At 41.5% G+C, this 26,335-nt stretch overlaps 1 protein-coding gene across 3 annotated transcripts in view; it reads right to left on the bottom strand.

Annotated features, from left to right (window-relative positions):
• CREB1 (cAMP responsive element binding protein 1) overlaps window positions 1-26,080 on the bottom strand; it is a 42,341-nt gene extending 16,261 nt beyond the window's left edge. The window contains exons 1-4 of one of the 3 annotated variants that reach the window (XM_075093745.1): window positions 25,774-26,080; window positions 5,885-6,006; window positions 2,293-2,439; window positions 203-303 (exon numbers count right to left, since the gene is read on the bottom strand). In XM_075093745.1, coding sequence (XP_074949846.1) covers window positions 203-303; window positions 2,293-2,439; window positions 5,885-5,998 — 362 coding nt within the window. In that variant the 5' untranslated portion in view covers window positions 5,999-6,006; window positions 25,774-26,080. The remainder of the gene's footprint in view (window positions 1-202; window positions 304-2,292; window positions 2,440-5,884; window positions 6,007-25,773) is intronic. The other 2 variants (XM_075093744.1, XM_075093746.1) reach the window with 2 other exon arrangements.
• Window positions 26,081-26,335: the final 255 nt, after the last annotated feature.

Genomic DNA, 26,335 nt, shown 5'->3' with positions numbered 1-26,335 from the left:
TTAACTGAGTGTAATAGCTGAGGTTTCTTCCTCCTGCTCCTATTTGCTTATCTCTTTACATCCTATTCCATGGAAAGACATTGTAGAAGAGAGATTTCAGTTAAATGGTAAATCTAAAAATAACTATACAATCACACTGTTTGTCTCCCCACATAAAGAATGCATTCATCAAACAAAATGCTTCTGCTTTTAACCTCCATACCTGTAGGAGGGTCGTCTGGAAAGAATTTCTCTTCGTTTCTGTGAGTCTGTGACACTGTCTACTGATTCCTGTGAATCTTCACTTTCTGCTATAGTGGAGATCTGTAAATAAGAATAGCAATCAAGCTTAACAAGACACTTCCAATGTCTTTATTTTAAGGAAATGTTGACATCCTGTGAAAAACACTACAATGCAAGTACTCTACAGTGCTTCTACCTAGGCAACAGACAGAAAGGGCAGACTGTTTAGTAGCAGATCCAGTAAGGCGACCACCTTCAGTTATCTACCTGTGAGAATGTCCTTTATAATTTAAATACTCCAATAAGAAAATATAAACAGCAATTCCATACACATTTTGCTTTCCGTGATTCCTTATTTCCATCCATTTTAAGGAAACAAAGGAAGATCTTTAAAGTAAAATTTAGGGAGAGAAAAACTAAAACCAAATTAAGACAGCAGAAACGTTTAGAAAGAAAGAGCAAAATACTGAAGTTGAGAAACATCAATTTATAAATAATTGGGTAGATATGTTGATACGTTATAGACAGACTGCCTTTTGTGGGGTGGAAATTTGTCAGGAAAATGTCATACATGAAGATGCTAAGAAACAATGCAGTGCTGCAATTCTGAACATCTCAGACAATGACAAAGATTTAGGAAGGAAAGCTAAAATGTTTGTATCAATCATATTTCAATAATTTTAAATTTGAAGTATGACAAAAATGTGAAAACACCTCCAACACATAAAAACAGAGACTGTTTTCCAAAGACTACAGTATTGTGACAAATATACAAAAGCTAATGACAGTTAGTGAATAGAGAAATGCCTGTGAGAGAAACATAGCTCACAGCCTGGCATTTTATGCACTGTAGGGAAGATTCCAAAAGGCTCAAAAAGCTTGCAGGGCCCAAATCTCAGTTATCAGATAGAGGGCCTGAAAAGGTCCAAGGCTGACTGTGAAGACTGGGCTTTGAATATGGCAGCATTCCAAACAGGTTCTGGCTTTGCACTGAGGCAGGTGAATTCCAAGCATGGTTTCATTGTCTGTCTCTTATCTTCCACCCCTGGGCTAGTAACTTGTGCACTTATCTGAAAACTGCTCACATCTGATAGATTAAAACTCTAAACTTTTGACTCCAGTGGCTGAGGAGGGTAGAGCCTGCCAGAAACTCAGCACTAAAGCTGACAAGGAGTAAACAAAGATTATTATCAGTATGGCCTAGTTTTAAATTATGCATGCCTTCTTATTTTTTAAAATAATACCCAGCTAAATATCTGTATCAAATAGTTAAAATGTCTACATTTTAAAATTAAACTTTTTTTGAGCTCAATGTACTAATAGCAAAGGAATGATGTATAGTCATTGCCCCATGTATCTGCTGTACACCAAGCAATTTTTGCATTCACTAACGCTGGGCTTAAAGTGGTTAAAAAAAAAGTTACAGGTTTTAAAGATTTCAGACTACTTGTCTCCTATGTCTTCAAGCTACCTCATCATATTGCATTATCTGTCTTGCTTTACAGAAGAGAAAATGCTAAGGCTTTACAAAGCAAACAATGTTCAACAGGCATATTTTAAAACCATTTTTGAGAGGACCGATAGGTTTATTTTAAGGAGCATTAACATACAGGCATCTGTTTTGTAAGCCAGTGCAAATATTTTCTAAGTAGCAAAGACTCTCATCCCAGAATATCAGCCTCACTAATGATTAAAGATTACATTATTAAAAAACCCCCTTTTGTTCACTTCAGAATAGTATGAACTCTTACTTAATAAAGATGTATGAGAATGCAGTAGAGAGAAAAAGGAGAGTAATACTGTAAGAAAAACCATGAAGCTGTTAAACTCACCAACCAAATTCTAGAGGGAAATGAAACTCAGCAATGTTTGAAAGTGAAAAATGGTTAAACCAGAACAGAAAAAAAGTCAGAGCGTAGCAAATACTGTACAGCTTTTCCCTTCATCATGCTCTTAAAGTTTACATAAGCAAAAACACAATCCAGGACACAAACACACTGGAAACCAGTGAACTGGCAGGAGTATTCAAAAGGCCCAATTAATGTAACAGGAATTTTCTTCAGTCAGTACCTGAACTGTCTGGACCTGTGGCGACTGAATAACTGATGGCTGGGCAGCCTGAATTACACCATGCACCTGAACCGTCTGCCCATTGGGCAGCTGAACTAAGGTCACCGTGGGTGCAGAAGACGTTGCGTGAGCTGCTGGCATAGATACCTGCAAAGAAGAGACAGTAAGCATAAATTAGGCTATTGTAAAATCTTATTTCACTACCAAGAACGCTTTTTGGTGGAAGAATTGTGTCTCTTCTAGACCCCAGTTAGACGACCCAAATGTTTCAGCATAATATAAAACCCCCTGAACTGCCTAAGCCCAACATCTGACCTACTTTACAAATTAATCTAATGCAGAATTTCTGCAGGCTCAAAATTGTCAGTGATTGTAAAATCACTACCAAGAATAAGAAAAACACGACTGTCTCTATTTTGAGGTAACTTAATAAAAACACTTTATTACCTTTCGCTTACAGTTAGATATTGCTAGGACTTGGGTGTACTCCTACAGACACTGCTGAGTCAAAGGCAGAAACATATGCGAGTGGAGCTATTTTTGTTCTCACTCAAGTAAATGCAAAGTGTTTGCCAGATGCAACAAGTTAAATTTTTTAGGGAGCATATCTTTCAGACTTTCTAGTCTAAAAGATATTGAGTAGTTGGCAAATTCCATTTAAATAAAGGAAACTGACCATGTGTTCAGACAGAAAATCCATGGGTTTGCTGTGGAAACAAACGGTCTGTAGGCAGTTGTTGTAATTCAGTGTAACAGGTCAACACAAACTCTAGTCTTGGAGATTTTTCTATTTAGAAAAATAGCCCACATTTTAAACCCTCAGTTTCTACATACAATTTTGTTTCTCCAGCACAGACCTGTAGGCATAGAGGCTATGCCACCAGGGATACGCTAACGACTCGAGCACGGTACGTTAGCATGTCCTGCGCAGGGGCTCAGGCTCCGAGGACAGCAATACCCACACAAAGCTCGCGTCACGCAGGGAAGTCTCACACTGGCAGGTCACAAGAACTATTATGGGCGGCTGAAGGGCCATGCACCAAGGTTGCTATGTGGCTGGGCAGATGCCCCAGTTCTCATCCAGTACTCAGCAACTGTCTGGTGACAAAATGCATGTGTTCACACCTGGAGGGCTCCTGAAAGGCAGAAGGCTGCCAGGGCTGCCGTACTAGTGCGCACGGCCCTTGGTTTGCAGCTGACTCACACCAGCACAGCCCTCGGGGAAGGACTGCAGGCAAGCGTGAGCTTCTCTGGCAGACCTTTGCCAGGTCATGGGTCACTGAATAGCCAGCCTTCTCCTAGACACCCAAGTTTGGAAAATTTAACAATCCTCCAGTGTTCAACAGCATTTTCAAGAAATTAAATCCATGTAGCTACAATGTGAGAAGGGACTGCACTGCTGTCCTACGTAATCTCAAAGAGCTGCTATGTACCAAATGCAGAAGTAAATCCTCTGCTGTCCCCATAAACATGTGGTTCTCAAAAAGATTCAGTAGCTGATCTCTGAATTTCCATAAACATCCGCCACTTGCAAGGAAATCTTGCTTAACAACAAAATTCAGGGGAATTACACGTAGACCTCTCTCCTCTACAGCTGTCTCCCCCTAATACATGACTTTGTGTTTGTCTTTACTTTCCTTTTTATGAAAATGGTTGCAGCACTACATGGCAGTACAAAACTCACAGCTGAGAGAAAGCAGGGCCGAGATTGACATATGAGCACAGTTTCCTCTGGCAAATTATATTCCTTTACTACGCAACCTTTTTTAATAAAGCATGTCTGACTAAAAAGTCCTTGGCAATGACAGCAAGGCTGATCAACTGGAGGCCACTCTGCGGTTGGATTAAGCCAACAGCAGAGTGTAACTTCCGCAGATGTCTCTGACTCATACCTTGTGGAACTGGAACGAGTTTCCTTTTGACTCTAAAAACTACCCTGAACTCACTACAAGTGTAGCAACTAAACTAAGCTTACATGAGGGGTGACCTTACAAGAGAAAATGAAGGAATTAGACTGACATAATTAGTTATTTAGATTTGCCTAAGCCTCTGAGGGCACTCCCTAATGCCAACATTGCCACTTCACATATTAAAAATATCATAATAACATAACACTGATGTGAACAGGATAAGGAATTACGTTTAGACTGCTCTGTCACTTCTACAAGGAATATAAAGCCTGGAGAAAAGCTAAGGCGCAACTATACAGTGAATGACAACAGAGGAAATTAGGAAAAATATAACATGTTTCTTTGTGGTTCACATTAATTTTAACCATAGCTGTATAGCTTTGTCTTACTTGGAAAAAATTCTCATTCAAGTACCAGGGTAATTTCGCCCAAGTGAAGTGCATTCAACCCACTATGTATCTGCAAGTTCAGCTACATGGAGGTTAGTATGTTAGCAAACAAATTTAAAACATTCTTGCTTCTCTGGACTAAATCTTAATGCATACCAAGCGAGAAGCAGTTTACTGGTTTTGCAAGAGAAATAAACTACTTCCACTCAGTTCACACTGAAGTGTCATTCACACCACCTACATCCTGTGCCTAAGTTAGACGGTGAGAAAACTGCCCAAAGAGGCAAGCTGGTGCAGGGCAGCTGGTGTCCTGTAAATTCACACTACAGCTTCACTGAACAAAATCACCCTGTGCATTTCAACAGCTCCAATCCCTACACTATCACTTGAATGGAAGTGTACTACTTCTGATTTACCAAAAGGTGTAGTGACTTTAAAAAGACACTAATAATTTATAAAATGGTAAGTGATTTGTGCCACTTAAAAGACGCTCAATTCCCCAAACCAGAAGATCTAAAAAGCCTGTTTGTTCTGCAGACTGCAAATACTTTTAAAATGAAATGGTTACGGAAGAGAGCCAAACAGATTTTGTTCTCATTTACACAATGGAGTTGCTTCTGCCAACCATTAGTGTATCCAAGAATGAAACCGGATTCCAAAATTAGAGATGTAGCTGGGATTGCAATTCTTGTCTCTCCAAAATAATTTGGGGATAATAAATTATCTACTACTGTCTCTCTAAACAGCCAACAATTCTGTGAAATTCTGGAAACAACAGGGTAACACGAGCTGTCAAATGCCATGTTGTTTCACTTGATTATGTTTACAATATTAATCCCATCTGATAAGGTGTTGTATTTGCTGCGTTATTTGTATTTTCAGCTAGTCTTCTTCATAATTAAACTGACTGCTATAGACAAGTTTCTAAAGGAAAACATAACAGCAAAACAATCTAGTCAATATAAAAAAGACAGTAAGTTACATGTTTTGAAAAAAATACTTTTCAGCGGTATGGTTGTGGTAAAGAATGCTAGAAATATTTTAATGCATTATTCTGTTAACATTACACAGTTTACACACATACAGTTCTTCAGAACTAACACAGCCTAGCGTGATGGGAAGTTAAAAATCTCTACTGCTTTAAAAATGTGAAGACAGATATTAAACCAACTATACATTGCACCTGTTTCAGAATTGTACCAATGGAACCTTCTCTCAGGCCCATGAGCAGACATTATCCCTCTTAAAAAAATTATCCAATAGGTAAAACTATTACACCGTATGATTTTATACCTGGGCTAACGTTGCAATCTGTGGTTGTGCCTGTACTGTCATCTGTTGGGTTTCTGCCTCTGTAACGGCTGCATCTCCACTCTGCTGGTTCTCTGCTCCAGATTCCATGGTCATTTAGTTACCTACAATCACAATATTTGTCGTAAGTCTGGGTTGGTATGCAAGTCCATTATTCTTGGTGGATCTGGTAGCAATCACTGCAGCTGAATTCCCATTACTACATACTGTTTTCATTTACGTATTAAAAAGTTGCCAAACTATTAGCATTCAGGCACAATTTTTTCATGCCAGGTGTCTGCCTCAGGTTGATTTTTCTGTGTGTAATGTTTATGAAAAATAGGTCCAGTCTCCTCCAGTAACAAGATCAGAAAAACACACGTTTTGCTCATCTTAAAAAAATGGCTTGAGCATTTTGCACTATGATGACCTAGTACCTCCACAATTTGGAATAACGACCGGCAGTTTGTCAGGAATGGTGCTCCCTCAGTGCCAAGGTGCAACATGCCCTGCCACAGCCCTCCCTCTCCCCCGCAACTGCAGTTTGCAGATAAACAATAGCAACTGCTTCTGCATTGGGCACTTAGATTTCAGCCGCCTTCTGTCTGAACTAAATATGCAACATCTCCATGTAAATCCTTTCCACAACCAGACCGTGTATGGCCCTACATCACAGCAACTTAGTCTTTTCTACTCAGTAGTTTTAAAGTCAGTATACATAATGATGGAAGCCATTTCCACTTGAACCTTACTGCAAATAAATATTTCTATATTTAAAGGTACACAGTAGTTTGTCGTGACCTAAGTTTTGTATCATATATGGGTCCTAATACACTTATATTTCTAAGCAATAACTGAGGAAACCTAGATCACCAAAATACAGAACTCTGTAAAAAGAGGTTGCAAAACTTCCAAAACCGTGCGCGTAGGCAGAGCGCAATGACAGTTAAATTCTGCACCGATCTGTGAAAATTACTTTTCAGTTCTTTAAATACTGATATGAAAATATTTTACATATAAAAAAGAACTTCAAAATACAAGGAAATGCTCCCCATGGTGATACAGCAATACCACTCTATTACACAGAACTCCAAATATTAAGAATGGGTATTACCTCCATAGCCACAATACTAATTCTGTGTACCACCCTGTGCTGCCCTACCTACTCAGGCCTCTGGCTACCCTAAGGCAGCACACCTGTCTTCAGAGCTGGAGCAAAACAACTAGTAGAGCATTTCTGCTTTGGGAAAAGGCCTGGAGGCAGAGGGTGCTCAGATCAGAAGAAAGGTGGAAAGAGGGAGAAATGCCCCTCTCCTTGCTCAACTTTACTGGCCCCCTGAGGAGAAGACTTAGAAGTGTCAATACAGGTGGTGGTACCATGACCACATTCAAGACATTTAATTTTAAACACAAAGTCAGTGAAACTTCCATTTCAATGCAAACTATACTTCAGTATTACAGGAAAGAGAATACTCTTTGGAGACGTGTTGCCTAAAGCAGTAGAGTCACACTTTAACCCTGAGTATAAAATGAAATTTCTGTCTTACAGTAAATGATTGCTAATCAACAAAGATAAAACAGCATTTCAAAGTAGTAGCTGCATCTCACATCAAAAGAAAGGAAGTCAATGTATATAAATAAAAATCTGTACATTTAGTATTGAAAGCGACTGTTCAAATGAGCTTTTGCATTTGTATGTGTGTGAACACCGAAATAAGTACCAAATAGTTAGTTCCAACATCAGTTTAGAAAAAACTCTTAGGAAGTGAAAAGAATTAAACCTGATTTTCTTTAAAAACAAACAATGAAAGAAAACTTACAGATTTTTGGAAAAAGCAAATTAAATTCTTCTAAGCACCTGGAATTTTGTTACGCCTCTCTCTGTTGCCATGATTTTTGTCCCACATAAACCAGGTATTAGTCTGACAAATGCTTACAGACAAAAAATACTCTACCTATATGTCTATACTGGTAAACTGGCCATGAAAGAAATTAATTGTAAACTCACTGCATTTTAAGTAGTCTAGGCGTGACAATTTTTATAAGAATTCCAAGAGTAGCCTGTGTCCATGCAAATATAATAACCCCATTCTTTCCTACAGTACCAAGTCTTCTCCATGTTGCATTTCATCTTCCAGAAAGCACAAAAGAAAACCCATGCACTATTACTATTTGTAATATACACTACCAAACAGTTCTTAAACACTTCATTAATGACAACAGTTTAAGTGGTTTTCTACCACAAGTTTAACACACAAGTTTTCAGTCCTCCATGTTATATGCACATTTTTTTTTGAGTATTCTGCATTTTCAAAAGTGTGAACTACAAACCAGGCTCCCATAGGTTTCCCTTTGATTTTTACCATTTTTAAAGAGGTATCTAATTTTACCACTTTTTTGCAAGTATCAGCCAGTTTTTCCATGGTACTCAAATCAACAACTTTCTCCCAATTCCTGTGCATGTATCATGGTGACTCCAGCCAAAAGACTACCTCATCGGAACCATTTTCAGGAGCAGATCTTGTGCATCCGCAACATCTCCCAGCCAAGTATCTGAAAAGAACTTTAAAGAAAAATTTCCCAGCTACAAATAGAAGTATGTTGCAAAACTAATGCTTTTGTTTGCTGATAGAAAACGTGACTCCAGTATGGAGTCAATTGCTACACAAATGGGATTAGAAATAAAGGAAATGTGCAAGTGAGAAGTCTCATGAATCAGGTATATATCAATGTTAGCAAAGGTAGATGCTGCCAAATTCCTGCTGATAAAGGCAATGTTTTCCTAGGAAGAATTTCCAATCCTCTCATACGCTATTCAGCAAAGGACCTCTGGTTTTACAAGTTTGGTTTCTATATTTGCATCATCTTTTGCATATGTAATCAGCAAAGCATTAACTGTTTGAGGTGCCTGCTCCTCTACAACACCAACATTTTGGAAATAAAATTCTTAAAATGACTTGCAAACACCTAAAAGGAACGTCCTCATAACATACAGTAAGCACCAAGCAATGCAGGAAGCTGCCTGCAAGATTTACATCTTGACACGTGCAGTTTAAGTAAGTTTCCGACATGACTTGTAGTTTTTGGACAAGCTCTTAGTCTCCTCTTATTTGCAGGTTCTAAGTACTCTTGAATTTGAGTCAGTTTACCTTGCACTTACACATCATAGTATTTGTATTCTAACTTCACTACTACCTTTTACAATAACTTTTGAGAAAAAGAAGGGATCAGATTTTTGAGCATCACATCATCATATTCAAGATACACTGATATACATTGTTTCATGTTTGCTTTAACAGTACAGTATGATTAAGATTGCAAAGATGTGCGAGACCAGGCACCTAGAACATAAATACTTAAGTTGCGTGTATGGATAAGACCATGATGGCTGAAATTAAGGCTGTCCATTCCTATTCTTGCAATTTATGAAGTAAGAGATGAAATGTTTGGTTTGAAACCATAACCTCCCCACACATACAAATGAATGCCAATCCTTACATATCCTTTTTAAGCTCTCATATATCCCTAGTTTAGACAAGCTTTGCTGACCAGTACCCCACTCACTGCTTTCTGTTCTTGTGGGTGCTCACACCCACCCCGCCATCCCATCCTTTTGCTCTTCCTGTCCCGTTCGCAGTGGCCCACTTCGCTTCCTGGCACTGATTTCCCCGGCAGCCACCACACTGGGACTTCTCGAATGGAGGCAGGGATCTGAAAGTATGCTGGTGGGGAACAAGTGTCTTGGGCAGGGAAGGAATATGGGAGCAGAATCAGCACATTTTCTTCTCACTCCTCTCTTTCCAGGCTACTTTCCATCTCGTCAATAGAGGACACATCCCCCACTTCGAGAAAAAATTAGTAATTGCTGTAGTTCGTCTTGAACCAAGTATTCTAAATGAAACTAACTGGAAAAACAGTTAGCTATTACCAACCAGAGTTGGAAAACCAGAGTGCACTTGCCTAAAACACCCCAGCTATGAACTCTGAATGCAGGTTAAGAAAGCTGATGAGGTTACCTGGTTGGAGACAGTTTAACTCATGACTTTTATGTAATACACAGTATTTCTTTATTAGTTCAAAAGAGTTAGTATTATACTTACTAATACTTTCTTAATAACATACTTACTAATGATCTGAAACTCCAGAGGTGAAGAGCCAAACAGCGAAATGTTCAGCTGACACCCAGTAATTTGTTTTAGCCAAATCAGGACCGGGAGAAAGTTGTTCTGCAGAAGATATCTAACTGTACTTGCTGAATTTACACCATGACAGCAGAAAGTGGATGCTATTAAATACAAATAGTTGCAGAATGCAGGGGAAACTGAACTATACACACTCGAGAAAAATCCAAATAAACCTGTCTTGTTAATTGCGTCAATGTGGGAAAGGGGCCCAGGCACTACTGCAGATACTTCATTTCAGATTTCTGCTTAGCATGCATCCATGACAAGAAAACACAAAGTGTTAGACTGCAACAGTATTAAGGTACAGGGTAATATTTAAAAATTATATTTGTATAGATGAACCCTAAACATCAGCTGGATTACAGTGCAAAGGTGGGGAGCCCATCTTAAAAACGGGGTCTGTGGGATTTGGCTGTTCAGACAAAGCAAGCATTTGGGGCAACAAAAACCTGCTGTATGAAGAGACTGGATAGAGTTGTATTATTTACCCCAGAAAGGAGAGAAATGCTTCAAACACTAAAAAATATATTTAAATTAGTAACAGGGTAAGTAAACTAGAAACATTTGCTGCCTGATTGTAAGAACAGCAGAGCTGAAAGGTGGCAAATTTAAACTATAAAAATTAAAATTTAAAAAATCTATTAAAAATATGAAAATTGATACTTCATCTACTGCGCAAATAGAGCACCGATGCTGCTGACACTAAGCTATTTATCAGGATTCAAAGAGAGGTTAGACATGCACATGGATAACAAGAATATCCAGAATTAGTGTGGTTATTTCATACCAAAAAACCGTGCAGAACTGAAAGGAAGATAAAACCTCATGAGTGAGGATTTAAATCAATCTCTAATCCTTAAAAATTCAAATAAAGATTTTCATGAGGGGGGAAGATTATGTCATATGCACATGTAATTCTTGCAGGTTCCAGTAGTCTTTTGATGTACCTACTGATCTTCAGTATCTTAAAGACAGGATGGTGAACTAGGTGCACTACAGATAACTGTAACTCCTGTAATCTCTGTTACTTGAAGTAAGCATCAATGCTGTGTATTCAGAGCATACACAGAGTTACTGCCCTTCCCACCTGTTCACACAGCCAGGAAGATACAATTCTGTCTTCCCACAACTTTCATATGATTTTCTTCACTCTCTAGTACCCACCTATTGATGTCTGTTCCTTGGTTTCTCCTTGCTCACATGAGCCATAGGACTTTCCCGTTCTGCAGACAGAGCTGGCTTTTTGTCTCCCAGGACAAACTGGAGAGAAAAGGTGGAAGTTCCTTTTCGAAACACCACTAAATCTAAGAACCAAAATACCTCACTGTGGCTGTTCCAGCAGATACAACTTTCCATCCACTTTCATATGCGAAGGTCCTGAATGCCCCAAAGCTTTCTGTGCTTTTCAGTTGTACCAGCTGGCACAGTAAAACACATGCAAGCCTTTCTTTTCTTTGTCTTTAGTAACGCCGTGGTGACAATTCACTGTTATCAGTTAATGCTTATGCTGACAGTTATTAGCTATAAAATGTAACTACACCTTGAGGCAACACAGTTTGCTTTAGACCTCAGACACACTGTCACAGCCTGCTCACAAGCAAGCAGAGCTTTACCAAGTGACACGCTCTAAAGTCTCCCTCACCTCCACAGCTAGATCGTGACTTCTGGTTTTATTTTATTAAAGTACACACCCAGATTTTGAAGAACAACACGACAGCCTGCCAAACCAGTGCAGAACAGAGACCCAACAAACCTACGCCCATTTTGAGCCCAACTTGTGCCACATCCAGTCAGACATTCACCCAGTCATGACCTGCAGACGCCATCTCTACTGCCACATTATGTTCCTGATCCAGTTCAATAACCAGCCACCCCAGCTGCTCATGGCAGTGAAGGGCCAGGGCAGCAGGGGGGCTGACGGAAGGGAAATGGAGGCAATCCCTGTTTCTCAAACCCTGTATTCAGATTTATTCATAGCAGGCATGCCTGTACAATTGTTCAGGAAGGAAATACACCTCCACCATCCAAAGTTCCAGGAATTCAACTCAGTCCATATTTACTATACGTGGCTTTATAAAGCCACAAATCCACCACGGAAGCACAGTAAAGGTCATCAACCACCGTTCTTGTACGCTATTATTTGTTTTCACCTTTTCAGTGTAATTACTGAGGACATTCACATGAAATCTGTAAACATTCCCACTGTTACCTTGCACCATGGCAGCCCTTTCAGCTGCAGCTGAACAGCTGCTTTATGAACTCCATTCAATGGCTGCCAGACGGAAAATGTTCAGAGAAAAATAGTTTTATTTACAGCTAACACATGGGACTTCAAATAACCAGTAATAAATGCTCAACAGGACAAAACAGGCCCATAATTATCTCTCTCTGTCACTAATGACTACAGTGGGTTGGCACAGGAATTGCAATTTACAACAGAGCTTCTCTGTCATCCCAAGCTGGCACTGCCCTTGTTACTTCCCCCGGGGTGTTTGCTCCTGCCTGCCCTCTCCTTTGAGTGACAAGACTGTGTATCATGCTATGAACACAACCTATGTTTGTTGCTTTTTCTTAAATCTACCTTTTACCACTTCTCTGAATGGATTCACCCCATAGCCACTCGATGGTCATGCCAGCTTCTGGGTCAGGGCAGTGCAAGGCCAGGCAAACCGAGTGGAAGTAGAATAACCTCAACAACCACCTCCACTGAAAATGCCAAAAATGGAGAGGAGTCTTCAGATTATTTGCATTCAGACACAGCAATCTGCCAGGCAAACTGAAGAATAAAAAGCTGGAAATAGTTACTGAAGTTAAAATACATGATCTTGGATTTACAAGAAAAATTGAATCTCACTGTAAAGAGATCTCACACAAAGCAGAATCAGACCATCAGCTGGATGTAATACCTGTAGTCCCACTTCTGTCTACATCAGTATGACACTCGGAGAAGTGTCTGAAAACTCTACGCTGACTGAATATATGCTGTAACAGCCAACGCAAGAGAGGCGAACAGTGTAGTACTTTCATAAAGATCACAGAAGAAATGCAACCAGGAGCCTTGAACTTTTCTGGCTCATGACTTCTCCAACAAAACTTCTAGCGCAGTTGTAGCTGCACCTCCAAAGTCAGTGAAAATTTCTCATACTTAACAGATTTAGATATGTAAATGGTGAAAGCATTGGAACAAATTACTGTGTTGTATGCTCAATCTCCCTTTCACTAAAGAAAACTAAGCAGTGGCAGATTTTAAAATAAGGGCAAAAGACCAGGAATCTAATCTCACAACTACAGCAGTGAGCACCCAAATCAGCAATCATCTCTAGGTTTTGGGTTTTGTTAGCATAACGCAAGAAAGTTGACATTTACCAGGCAGATGGTGAATTAGTATACACAGGTAAGGTGTGTGAGGGAAAGCTGCTTAAACACTCTTCACTGCTGGATTTTCCTGATTTGACTCCACACTCTTGGCATTGTACTAGTATCTAGTGTTTCTGCCTTCAATGTTCTTAAAAGGAAAAGAGACTCTGAAAGCAATTAACTGCAATTTATTTCTTGTATCATAGATTCTATGAACAAATACAAGAGCATCCAGAAAGCACTTGGTACACGTACATAATTTAATTAAAGCTTAATCTATACTGCCTTCTCTTGCTCAATATAGAATCACCAAGGGACCTAACTGAATTACAACCTTTCCTTTCAAGACTGTGAATCGGGAACTAAAAGTAAGGCTGAACCCTCCTGCCCAGTTTAAAAAAAACCCACGACCTATATATTTTAATTCTACTGATAATACACATTCATATTTAAAAAACCACAACTTTTTCCTCTTTGAATTACAATACCTTATCTAATAGTCAGGGTAGGTCTTATGTGAATACACCAGTTCTGCAAAGAGCCCAGCTGAAGGTGGGGGGAGAGACCACAGCAAGCATTTCCTAAGGCATTAAGGATGAAAAGCAAACAAATGCCTCTCCACTGCATTCAGAAATTCCCCTAAAATACTGTCAGACTTCACTTAGACAAATCAAAATATCAAAACAAATCTCTGAAAGGTTATAAAGTCATTGGGTAACTATTATTACTATTGAAAACATAATCTATAAATATGTTCTATTTATAAATGCTCTGTCCTCATACTGAATGCACTTAGGGCATTAAAAGACTAATTCACATGCTTTATGTCTGTGATCCTTAATATGCAGCAGAATTGTGGTAACGACTTATAAACACCATTAGTGAGTATGTGTGGAAAAAAAAAAAAACAACCCACCCCAAAATATGTCTGCAAACTGAATTTTAGAGAAAACAGACATTTTTAAGGATGGCCTGGGCAGTATATACAATCTGTTCACAAAGACTTCATGAGAACTTGCTTGTTTCTGAGAATTCAGCACATCTTGTAGTTCTTACACGTTTGTTGCCAATATCATATTTATGCAGTGCATTTACATACAAACTGACTGTACTTCACCCACAGCTTACTATCTTTCCTCTGACATTATTTTTAGAACATAGAAAGCACCAAATTTTTAACCTATGCTGATTTCCTGTAATTCCTACTGACTGTAGAAAGTAGCTTTCCTTCCACAAAAATGAGACCATGTGAAATTGTCAAAATACATGCCTCTTTCCTCCCTGTGTCTGCTGAAAGTAATGTGGCTCACACTGGGATGTTTAGGTGCTGGTTACTTAAAATTTATCACAACAATGTATCTGAACATTTATATGCAGGCATCTTTAACACAACATAAAATACGGGCATCAAATGATTTTTTTATGACAGCATCTGGGAACTAATGCTTCTACTGCATACATCATGAACTCCAGGAACAAGCTCTTTGCAATTGGTACAGGCCTTGCAAATTAATAATCGGCATAGTGACTCATTATGAGTTTTAATTTCTGGTCCTAGTCAAATTCTCCTTTTGCCTTTGACTGAAACAGCAGTGGGTGGAGAACTGAGGAATTAATGACTCCATGAGACTTGAAGCCAACTTCTCAGCAAAACTGACATGGAGCCAGCCACTTCTCATATTTGTACTTCTAACTTCTGTGCTAAACTGTGACCACACACTAGTCTGATGGCAGTTTTAAATCACAGAATGGTAGGGGTTGGAAGGGACCTCTGGAGATCATCTTGTCCAACCCCCTGCTTGAGCAGGGACACCAAGAGCAGGGGGCACAGGAGCGCGTCTAGGCAGGTTTTGAATGTCTCCAGGGAAGGAGACTCCACACCCTCCCTGGGCAGCCTGTGCCACTGCTCTGGCACCCTCACAATAAAAATTTTTTTTCCCATATTTAAGAGGAACTTCCTGCATTCCAACTTGAGCCCATTGCCCCTGTCCTGTCATTGGGCACCACTGAAAAGAGTCTAGTCCCATCACCCTGACACCCTCCCTTTGGATATTTTAAAGTATCTAAATAATAGAATTAAAAAAAGATATGGTTACATCTGTACTAAGACTACTGAAGTATCTTTTTGTGTGTGCACGTGACTCCAAAAGGAAGCCCCTGTGATGCTACTAGATGCTGCACTTCACCAACAGTGCTCACTTCTGCAAGCAGCAGGTACCTCATAGCGAGGTAGGGATGGTACCTGCTCAGCCGTGGTGAAAGCTTGCTGGATGTGAACCAGCACCCATCTAAAAGCCATGGGGTGTATTCATGCAGCCTGAACCCAAGTAATGTCAGTACAGCAATGGGTACAATAAACTACCATCTCTGTTCTGCTAATGAGGCCCCGTGCCCAAGCTAGTACACCCTACCTCTTAACATGGGTTATTAGCTTGCGCTCAGTGCCACACTAAAGCAGCTACATGACCCCTGCATAAGTAGGTCATACCTAGCTGGCACAGCAAGCAATTTAGAAACGGTGCTCTGGTACCACCCAGCTATCTAGGTATGCCAAATAAATAATTTATCCTGCTGTGCTGGTCAGCAAGCAGAATATTTTGGACCACCTCCTTTCACAGCAAACATTGGCAGGTGAAGGTATTTGATCAGAAAAACTAAGGCAGTCCAGAGTGACAGAAAGGAAAGGTAATTCTGCAGGTGGACACAGGCCTTCTTTCCCAGTGACAGGGAGAAATGGGAGATGATGTTGGAAAACAGGACTGCATCCCTACCAACAATGAAAGGAGTATGTGGAGTAGAAAATGATGACAAGCTAGGAAGGTTAAGATCCATCTAAGAAGGTGCACATGTTCCTTTTTTCCACTGGGTAGACGTGTCAGGAGGTGAGATTTCCACTTGACCTGCCAGAATCATTCAGATGAATATTTGTTCTCCTCCATACACATTTCTGTCTTGTGACCTTTTACTGCCCATCATTCATTCTGGCAGAGTAAGACCCACCTAAATGCTGCATGAAGTATTTGATGTTTTGACATGTTGTAAGGATCTTTGTCCACGTGCCAAGCAACCTTTAAACATTCCAGGTCAGAGGCATCAGCTGGAGGAACCGCTGCAATCCCAAACCTGTGGCAGCATGCAACTCTCTAGGCAGAGACTCAATACACGTTTGTATTAAATAAATTGTTATCTCCAAGATGGGGAAACTACTGAACCTTGTTCTGTGCAAACAACTACAGGAGCAATAAGTGCTTAACAGAGCTACTCTCCCAGAGAGAGTGAAGTAGGACTATGATGCTTTTAAGATGAGGGTATTTATTAAACAGTGCCTCCTGCACAGGCTTTGCCGTATATATGTGGAACACAGATTCACACAGTCTCAATCACTGGGTCCATGACAAATGCGTAAGTGGACAAAGCTAATGCTACTTTGAAATTATATAGAATATCAGCCAGCTCTCTTTTGGTGCTCAGAGAGGGTCAGGAACAACTGATTAAAAAATAAAAATAACCCCCTTGTATCAGTCTGGTTAAACTGAGTGCTCCAAGCCCAAGGGCCAAGAATACAATATATAGAAATCTTACACCTGTAACAGAGAAAGGAATCACCTCCATAAAGGTGTTTCCTTAACTATAATAATTCAAATTACATAGCAGGTATGATTTAAGGGAGGCATATGCAGGATTGTGATAAAGACAGATAACCATAAAAACATGTTTATTATTACCTGAAATCTTTTTATTCCAAAGCAATTTGTTGCCAGGGCTTCTCTTAATTTTAGTGTGAAAATATTATCAGACACATCACATTTATCAGAATAGCATATTTTAAGACTGAACTAAATGTTCTTAGACGTTACACTGATTAAATATGACACTCTAATTTAATATGAATGTAAGTTTATATTCTGAAACCTAATCTTCTGGAAAGTCCCAGAAATTCAGGGGACTTTCCCATGAATAAAGCAAATGTTTCCTTTCCCATCCTATAATGAGGGAGGTCAACTGTCAGTATTAAAAGTTCTTTCTTTGGTCTAAAATGTTAAATTGGATACCTGAATTTCATCATCCATTTGGTTTCTTTAGGTAAAAATTTTTAAAAAATGCCTGAGGTTTGAATATTGTAGGTCATCTCAGCAAAATACTGCAGATTGAAAAGGGTCAGATGTTAGAATCCCAAAGTGATACAGATCACACTTGCTTTCACATCATTCTTCTCTTTCAAAGAACTATCAAATCAGTTAAGAAATTCAGGGCAAGCATGGAGTTTTAGGTATTACCTAAATAACAGCAGCATAGTTAAACTTGACGAGAGAATTTTAGGTAGAATTTGTGTCTGTGCTGAGATTTTGTCTGTTGGTGAGAAGGGACAGCTCCATTGCTAGTGTTTCTAACCCACTTCTGAATGTCAGGGGCTAAAGGATTAATTCAATAAAAATCCTACTTCATATATTTATGTTGCAAGCTTTAAGGCATAAACTATTTAAATAAACACTGCTCATTCCATTTGATGCTTGGAACGTATGTGGTATTTCTGGATTTCAACCCATGGTATAAGAGCCTGAAGTTATATAACTCAGTAGATATTGGAAAGTCTTGTTTAAAAAACCCACAACACTTCTAATGAGTTCAGAAAGAAAACAAAACACAACAAAATGGATGTTTCAGACCAATGCTTTCACTGTTTTATTAATAGATTACCGTTAGAACTGGTCTTCTGAAAGTAAGATAGACTGAATTATTTATACAAAGCTGACAATTACCAGGTATAAAGTCAAATGTCTGAAACAAATTCAAAATAACCTGTAGCTGTACAAGCAACATACCTTCTGTTTTGATTTAATAGCTTTATTTCTTTCTTAACAGGCAGTATAGACTATTTCCTGCTTCAATGCTCCTAAGTGAAAACTTTTGCATTCTTTCTGCAGTTGGAGTGCTACAGTAGAGTATGCCTACGTATGCACAAGAAAAACAGCACTTCCTTACAAACCTTGCCCTTGTCCAACTCTGAATGCATCACATTCACAAAATATATTGCAACATTAAAACCAGAAGATTTGGGGCCTAAGCCACAGCTCAGACTTGGAAATATTTTACATCCTAAAATTGCTGTGGCTTTGCTAGTTATATTGAAATCATCGTTGCCTGGTCAATTAGCACTAGTCTTGAAGCAATAGCAGACATATTGTCTTGCTTAACACACCAAAATTAAATCTATGACCCACCCCCTCCCTCAAAACCAAACGAAATGAAACAGTGACCAAATTTTGTAGTAAAATAATGTTGGCTAATGCTATCAACCAAGTCGATTCTGCTTTATTTTTCATGTATTTTTATATTTGCCTGGATGGTGCAGGACAGCTTCTTAAATGAGAATGACCATTCATATGCCTGCCAGGCAGATCTACCCTGCAAAAGCATAAACTCCAGAATGGAGAATCATTTATCCTGGTTCTCAAATACTTAACTGGAGTTTAAGGCCTGCATTACCTGTGGGCAACAGAGATGTGACTTGCTGGTAATGCTGGAGGACAGAACAATAACCCTAAGTAAAAAACAGGAGCCATTGATGAATCAGAAAGGGCCAGAAAAAGAATGAGAATTTGTGTTTTGCATCAGTGTGTTGCAAAGGAAAACAAACTCTCCATTTTGCTTTCTGCAGCTACAGTCTTACAAGCATTTCTGTTGCCAGCACTGCCAGCTCAGTCCCTGCTTTCCTCTGGATTCTTATTTACACCTTTACAGCTGTCTGTGAGCCTGCACAGGACATGGGACTAGGCAACCAATTTGCACTACAGCCAGACCAGAAAATGCAACTTATTTTTATCCTGGACCATTTCTCCAATCCAGTTCACGTCACTGCCTCACAGACAGCCGTACCAGTGCTACTGGTGCAGGAGCAGGAACAGGGAAGGTGGAGCAGAGCCTACTCTGCTGCAGCCAGGCCTGCCAATGAAAGCAAAGGAGATCAAATCATGGGTATAGGTGTCATAAGACTGCGGGAAGTCAACTTAGATGCTGAAGAAAACACCTATATTCTGTAATTTGATTATTATTGTTTTACTGATGACTCTGCTTAAGAGTGGGAGGTTGGAAACAGGATGATTATTTTTTATATAGTCAACATCAGCTTTTTGAGGCTTGGGCAGAGAAATGCATTTTTCAAACAGCTGCATCGCTGACAAAGCAGTTGTTTGTAGCAGGTAACAAACTTCTTCCTTTACCCAGCCCAGGATAATGTGCACTGGTTATACACTCCTCATTAACCTTACACTACAACTTGCTAGCAGTTCCAGCCACAAACATTATTTTAAAATCAGAAAGACAGGCCAAGGCATCTATCAGTTTCTAGTAACAGGGAAACTAAAGTGAGCTCATCACCCAGGTGCCTTGGGCCAACTGACAGGATTTACACCAACGTGTTGGACCTGGACCCCTTCTGGAACTCCATCTTTCACCTTGGGCTTGGTTCAAGAAATGTTATATGTAATTCTCCCCATCTGACTGGGCTCCTCATAAAGAAAGAGAACTATGAGTTACACTGATCCAACCTCTTGAGAAGACCTCTGACAAGGAGTAGCTAGTTCAATGACATAGGTGTCACCAGGCTTTCAAAAGAGGGAAACTTTCCTCTTTTTTTTTTCTTCAACTGAGACACTCTCTCTCAACTTTCCTCACTGCAAAGACAAACTGACATAGCTCTGACACCATGGACAGAGACTGACTCTTCCTTCTTTCACTCCAAATCATCGAGGTATGGCAGTTCCCCGAGATGGGTCTGCTGACGCAGCTCTGTGCTGCTGAAGGGACAAAGTTATGTCCCCCTCCTTCCTTCCCTTACAGTCTCCCTGCGAATTTGCACCAGGGTTGGTGCTAACAGCACCTCAATCACCAACTGATACAGCTCACTCACGCAGAAGAAAACTAACCTGCCAAAAAAGCACCGTTTTCTCTTGGGTTAGTGATCTGAAATGGCTCATTAGATTTTACATACAGTCAACACTACAGCCAATGTAAGGGATGGGTGAACACCACACAACCAGGAGGAACAGGAGAGAAGGAAGGAGTAAGATGTCTGTCTCTTGAGAGCCACATACAGTTGTATCAGCTCAGATGAAACTACGGCAACAGACTTCTGGTATTATGCTGTGACATTAGCACGCACTGCTCTTTTGTACATCTTCCCTCCCCTGGTATCTCCCAGAATTTTCCTATCAGCACAAAAGAGAAAAATTTGGATGAGTTTCCCAAAGTAACACCCCAGGATTTTTTTCAAGAAAAAGATCTCTACAATCCACAAAGGAATAAATTCACAAACCCTGCTCATATTGCACGTCACTTGGAGGAGTGGACGGGCACCAGCAGAGATTGAGGCTGGGCCAGCTACACAGAGCCAGAGGAAATGTCATCAGAAAAAGGCAAGAAAATAATGCTTCTCATCCATTATTCCATGGGGTGTAAAAGATAAGCTAGGTTAGAAGAGATTTTATATTCAAACTCTATGAAAGGTGCAAGGGAAAGCAAATTCCAATTGATATTTGAATAGCAGTAGAGAATGAGAGAAGATTTAGGGTAGCATCTATCAGAAAAATGCGTACAATATTGGAGCCAAAACGTCACAGGAGGTTGTAGAGCTGCTGGAGAGATGGTTAAGAAAATTGTAGGAAAGAGCTGCAGAGAACAGCGGTGGGAGGTTAGAAGTTAGAACAAAGCACTTGAGAACAGGACTGAGGAAGTGAACAAAATAATTGTTTAAAAAAAAAAGCACACAAAAAGTGTTTAAGGCAAGTAAATAAGTAGCACAACAAACAGTATGTATACATGATAATAAAATTTGGGAACAGCTGCTGCTCATGTTCATTTGCTCAGATTTAGCACACGTGAAAACTTAAACTTAGCTAAATCATCCAGCACTGCCGCAAAAACAACAGGATCTATGCCATCCAGCTTATTTATAAACATGGCAATAATTTAAAAATTTTTATGTAGGCTGCATTTTCTCATTTAGCCGCACTGCTGTTTGAGCTGCCCTTATCTTCCTGCTCATTCCAGCCCCATCCCTTCCCCTGATTATGCCAATATGGTTACTGTGCAGGCAGCAACCAGCGGATGGAATGATCCAGGTGAAAAATTATCAGGGTCCCCACCCCTCACCTTGCTGGATCACTTCCCCAGTCAGGCCTATGCAATAGCCCAAACATTTGTGCCAGTGCAATGGAGAAGACATGAACAAATCACCAGACATGGAGATTGCTTCAGCCAATATTACCACCAAAAAAAGTATGTGGAACTACAGTTTCAGTCCATCAGGAAGTAAACTTCAGAAATTCCTGGATTTTGCAGGCTACCATTTCTTTTTTTTTTTAATTTATTTGTTGAAGAACCTGCTCTTTTCTAAATTTAGAAAGCTATCTGAAAAAAGTTTCTGCCAGAAGATAAAAATACAACCCAGCTTTACAATTCTTCCAAATGTGGGGAAGAAGGTTTTGCCGGTAACCTCACTGAACAAACAAGCTATCACTGGAACAACACTTAGAGGGTCAGCGATTTTTACACATCGCTTGAACTCTCCCCTCCAAAAAGTGTGAAAACCTCAAGGGTAGACTTTTTTTTTTCCAGTTTCCTGCATGAAGGTAGCTTCAAAATAGTTCATTATAAGGCTTCCTGCAGCTTCGTCTACACTAGCTAGTGTTGTCTTGTCTCAGAGATCAATTGTAAAGTAATGAAATCCAGAAGAGCAACTGGCAGGAGTCTCCTATCTTTGGAACTGTTTTTCCATCTTTCACCTAATGGGCTTGATTAATGACAAACATCAAATCTCACACTACTCTCAGGACAAAAACCAGGTATGCTTATTATCTTAAGCTGTAAAAGAAACCCTGCACCTATGCAGTTTTCTGAAAAACATTGAGAGTACCTAACAAGCATCAGTGTTGCTTTAAACTTATCTGTATGCATATATGTTTTATATGTTTTACTTATATATAAATCTAAATCCAGCACTGCCAGAAAAAAAACCAGCAGCAGCATGAAATGAGGAAATCCTTGTCATTTTCAAATGCTTTTTTACCTCAAAGACAACTTGACCCTGGCACATCTTCAAGTCCTGCACAGCTGACAAGGCTGTTTTAGAAACATGGAAAAATGGGAAGTGTCATATTTGTTCTCACTCACCTTTTTAATTGCGCTACAACCAAGTGATATAAAAGTCTTGAAGAATAAAATAGGCATCAATGCCTTCATGCTGGGCAATGTACAAAGATTGTTAACCACAGATTGCTCAGGTTTTCATAATCACCATGAAATATGACCACACAGACTGCAGATGAGGCAATAGAATTTTTGATTCATAGAAAAATCACTGCCTTGTCATGAAACTTTATCTGTACGCAGGTAAGGCACCAGAAAGCTCAAACCAAATTCAGTAGGATTGTTTCTGTAGATTCCCCTGAAACTAACCTTATATTACAGGCAGAAAGCTAGCATGGACTTCTCACTGCACAAAAGCTTTGAGAAGTGTGGTGTGAGTGAATGATCTCCACCTGCTTCCAGAGATCCGAAAATAGAGGTGAAGTGTGAATATCCCATTTGTTTCACAAGGGTGTCAACAGAAATTCCTAGTCAGGGCCTTGTCTACTACCAAAATCTGCACCTACAGAGCTGTAGCTGCACTTAAGCAAGAGGCTGTTCACTTCTTAATGCAGCAGAACAGTTACTTTCCAGAATAAGAGCAGCTACTACAGAATATTTTATATTTGACATCAGTACCAGCAATAGCTACGCCAGTGCAGGCTTCCAGGAAACAGACTGATGACTTGACAGCCTAAATGAGATGCTTCTAAATTTTCTGTATCAACAGACCCCTCTCCCTTTTCAGACCTTTGGGTTTGTTTTTTTTTTTCCACCCAGCGTTGCAGACACCCTTATCACCAGAAGTATGGGAGGGAAAAAAAAAAAAAAAAAAGATCAGAGGCAGGCCATTTATTGCCGATCCAGAGGCAAAGCTGAGTACTAATCTAAACAGTGATTTTCTGTCAATGAAATTAAAGCATTAAAAATTATTACACTTCTCTTTCCTACATGCAAATATGTCATTTTAGGTCACCTGTTAGTGATGCTTAGCAAATACACAAGCACCTCTCTGCTCCCTTTTCTCTCTGATCTGTGAGGATACAAAGCTGGCGAGGAACTGCAGAGATCTGTGTTAGAAAATATGGATCTGAGAGTATTCCACTCTATTACAAAATAGAATAAGATGTTGCGTTTCTAAACCTACAAAAAAAGCGCAAGAATTTACCTTCACATTTTTGTATTTGAAATTAAGTGCATATTCCATTAAACCAAGAATGAATGAAACACACCAACTACTATGCTCTCTTTAATCACTATCAATAGCTACATTGCTTACTGAAGTTCTCAGATGTCTATCAATAAATTACAACTTTAGAAACACTCTCCTCATGTTGGTATTATTCAGAGTGATGCGATGTAGAGCACCTTCAGCCTTCATTTCAAAATAAATAGTGGAAGTGACAGGAAACAGAAATTCACATACAAGGAAGGACAGGCCTATCTACACATGTGAATCACGAATACCCATCTTGAATAAAAACTTATTTCAGTGACTTCATATTTTACTGTAAAAATCCACATTCACTAATACAGGGAAAGGAAGCAAGTAGAGTCTCAAAATTCCTGTATTTCAAAATACAGTGTTTGGTGGTCACAATGGGACTGAACAGAGATATCCAATATTCCTAAATAAGTCTCTAGTCCTTTATTTAGGAAATAGGAAACTTGCTTCTAACTCCAGAAAAAAAAAATCATGTTAAGTGTTATTAAGCAGATTAATTTCAGTATTTTAGGGGGAAAAGAAAACAAGCAAACAGTAAGATTTTAAGAAGTGTTTTTGGGAAGAAAAGTCATATGACCTATAAAAATTTTTTATCCTTGCATACATTTGAGAGGTGCAACAATCTTTGGTTAAAATAAGGTGGTTTTTTTTTTTTAAGACTGCCACGTCATTTTTACTTATTGCTGGACACGAAAATGTGGATATCCAAGTTTTGAAAGTAGAAATAAGGTCAAAATAATGTCTTCTAAGCAGCAAAATGGGAAAAAAAGCCCCACAGCTACAGCAAGGCAAGGCTGGTATAAGTTGTTTGAACAGTCGAGCAGACGCTTGCTATTAAAGCAGGGATAGAGGTCAAATCCTGCTTGCCGTGCAGCACCCGAGGGTCTGTGGAAAAACTGGCAAAAGCTAATCCCACGCTCAGACTTACCAGCCACGGCCAGGCTCAAGTTCACTTTGGGTTAAAAATACTAACAGGAAAGAAATAACGCAGCGAAAGGGAACCGTATCTCTGTTACGTGATCTGCGCACCGGGCTTAAGCTCTTCCCTCCGATATTTCCCCGGAGCGCGGTGTTGGGTGACCGAGTACCATTACCCGCTTTCACAGCCTCCTGGAGACGGCCGTGCCCCACGCTGCAAATAAAAGCAAACCACCAGACCAAGCGCTGGCCCGAGCTTCCGTGCAGATTTTATTAAAAACTTCTCGTTACAGAGCCTAGGAGCGTGTTACAGAGCCTAGGAGCACCCCACGTACTCGTTTCCATCACGGCAAGAGTTTATTTATTTACACAGCGCACTCGGGTCACCGGGGAAGTGAAACTCTGCGGGCGGGCGCGGAGCGGCGGGCGCCGGGCCGGCCCCGCAGGAGGGCTGCCCCGCAGCAGGAGAGGGCTGCCCGCCCGCCCCGGCCGGTCCCGCGTCCCCGGAGCCCGGCGTGGCCGCGCCGGCCGGGAGGCCGCGCCCGGGGCCGCCGCCGAGCGAGGCGGGCAGCAGCGCCGGGGGAAGGAAGCGGGGCGCCCGGCGGCGGGGAAGCGGACTGAAGCGCAGGCGGAGGGGCGGCGCGGGGAGGGGGCGCCCCGCCGCGGAGGGGGGCGCGGGTGGCTGCGCGGCAGCCTCCCGCCGCCGCTCCCCCCTCGTCGTCTTCCTCCTCCGCCGCCTCCTCCTGGGGCCGGGGGGCGCGGTGCCCCTTCCCCGCCGCGGTGAGCGCCGCCGCTGGCTGCCGCCAGAGTCGCCGCCGCCGCCGCCGCCCGGCCGTGGCGGCCGCCGCCGCCGCCGCCGCCGCCGGGGCCGGCTCCCATCCGCCATTATCCTTTGTTCGCGGCGCGGCGGCGGCGGGGATGTTGCAGGGCTCGGCTCCATCTTTAAAGCGGGCGCCCCTCCCGCGGGCGGTGCAAGGCCGGGCCCCCGCGTCCTGCCGCCCGGCGGCTCCCCTGGTCCCCGCCGGGCTCCATTTCCTTCCCTCCCCCCCGCCCCTGTTTGCTGGGCGCCTTCCTCCTCTTACCGGTTACCAAGCTGCTCCGTCACTGCTTTCGTTCGCGCCTAGGATCTCGCCGCAGTTTTATTCTCTCCCCCACGTAACACACCGCGTCAAACTACACCTCCGCCGCGTCACTCACACACACACAGGCGCTCCCAGCCCGGCGACAGGCAGGCAGCGGCCGACTGAGGAGCGCCAGCCAGGGAGCAAGCGCCGAGCGCGCCGCGGCCCGCACGGAAAACGCCGAGCGCTCACGGAAAACGCCGAGCGCCCGGCAGGCGGCGGGAACGGCCGAGCGCGCCGCCGGCCCCCGCGGAAAGAGCCGAGCGACCGCGGAAACGAACGAAGCGCCCCGGAGGGGAGGCGGAAAGAGCCGAGCGGCCGCGGGAAGGCGCGAACAGCGCTTCCGCCCGGGGCGGTTCGCGAGGGCAACAGTGAGCGGGGCGAAGCGGCAGGGGTCTGCCAGCGCTCGGGGAAAGGGCTGAGCCGCCCGGGAGGAGGGGGGCCGAGCGTGGACCCGTCTCCCCGAGGGACCCCGCTGAGGGCGCCGGGCCCCCCGAGTTCACCGAGTACGTCCCCACGCACA

Source organism: Phalacrocorax aristotelis, chromosome 5 (assembly GCF_949628215.1).
Source record: "Phalacrocorax aristotelis chromosome 5, bGulAri2.1, whole genome shotgun sequence".
Taxonomy (NCBI): domain Eukaryota; kingdom Metazoa; phylum Chordata; class Aves; order Suliformes; family Phalacrocoracidae; genus Phalacrocorax; species Phalacrocorax aristotelis.
Note: the sequence above shows the minus strand (reverse complement) of the source record. Positions and strands in the feature narration are given on the sequence as shown.